At 43.7% G+C, this 1,076-nt stretch overlaps 1 protein-coding gene across 1 annotated transcript; it reads left to right on the top strand.

Annotated features, from left to right (window-relative positions):
• The first annotated feature begins 30 nt into the window (after positions 1-30).
• On the top strand, positions 31-732 carry LOC101647618 (olfactory receptor 1F1-like). The gene has a single exon (XM_004717973.2). The coding sequence runs from the start codon at positions 31-33 to the stop codon at positions 730-732; it is 702 nt and encodes a 233-aa protein (XP_004718030.2).
• The last annotated feature ends 344 nt before the right edge of the window (positions 733-1,076 follow it).

The following is a 1,076-nucleotide window of genomic DNA, read 5'->3' as shown; positions in this document are numbered from 1 at the left end:
CTCTGCTTCTCCTCCACCATAGTCCCCAATATGCTGGCCAACACACTCAGCAGTGAGATCATGTCTTTCCTAGAGTGTCTCACACAGCTCTATTTTCTTATTGCCCTTGCTGACATGGACAATTTCCTCCTGGCTGTGATGGCCTATGACCGCTTTGTTGCTGTGTGCCACCCCTTGCACTACACAACAAAGATGACCCATCAATTCTGTGCCATACTGGTCACTGGCTCTTGGGTCATTGCCATTCTGAATGCTCTGTTGCATACTTTGTTGGTGGCTCAACTCTCATTTTGTGTGGACAATACTATCCCTCACTTCTTCTGTGAAATGACTGCTCTCCTGAGACTCTCCTGCTCTGACACACACCTCAATGAGATGATAATTCTTACTGAGGGGGGTCTGATCATGATGATACCATTGGTTTGCATCCTAGTTTCCTACATTTCCATTACCTCTGCTGTCCTGAGAGTCCCATCCACAAAGGGAAAGTGGAAAGTTTTCTCCACCTGTGGCTCCCACCTGGCTGCAGTGTCCCTCTTCTATGGCACCATCATCGCTGTGTATTTCAGCCCGTCATCCTCCCACTCAGCTGAGAATGACATTACAGCTGCCGTGATGTACACGGTGGTGACCCCCATGTTGAACCCTTTCATCTACAGCCTGAGAAACAAGAACATGAAAGGGGCTCTAACAAAAATGATTTCTATGAATTGTTTTTATGTTCAACAATAAATCTTTTTCACTCCTCCTAAAACGTAGCAGTTATTCATCTATGTGTTTGTCTTGGGAAACTTAAACTGTACAAAATTTTTTATTGTGAATTGAGTAAAGGTTTCAGAACAGATTATTTTTCCAGTCAACAACTCAGGCCCGATTTGTATCACATCATTGATTGCAATTCCCGCAATGGAACATCACTTATCCTTCTTCCTTCCTGCTTCTTGTTTCTACTCCTCCTTCTTTCCTAATCCTTCTGATCTTATTTTGATCCTACCACGGTCACTCTGTCTGTCACTCATATTCTATTCATTTCTAGATGTGCACTAAGAAAGGATTTAGTTCATTCAGGGCTCCAG

The sequence above is a fragment of the Echinops telfairi genome, unplaced genomic scaffold (genome assembly GCF_000313985.2).
Source record: "Echinops telfairi isolate 266 unplaced genomic scaffold, ASM31398v2 ScPeMD7_2716;HRSCAF=3307, whole genome shotgun sequence".
In the NCBI taxonomy this organism is placed as follows: Eukaryota; Metazoa; Chordata; class Mammalia; order Afrosoricida; family Tenrecidae; genus Echinops; species Echinops telfairi.
This window is presented reverse-complemented; position numbering and strand designations above follow the sequence as displayed.

Bases quoted from the DNA above. Each gene is read 5' to 3' on its own strand.
- LOC101647618 (XM_004717973.2), top strand. From the start codon at position 31: ATGCTGGCCAACACACTCAGCAGTGAGATCATGTCTTTCCTAGAGTGT.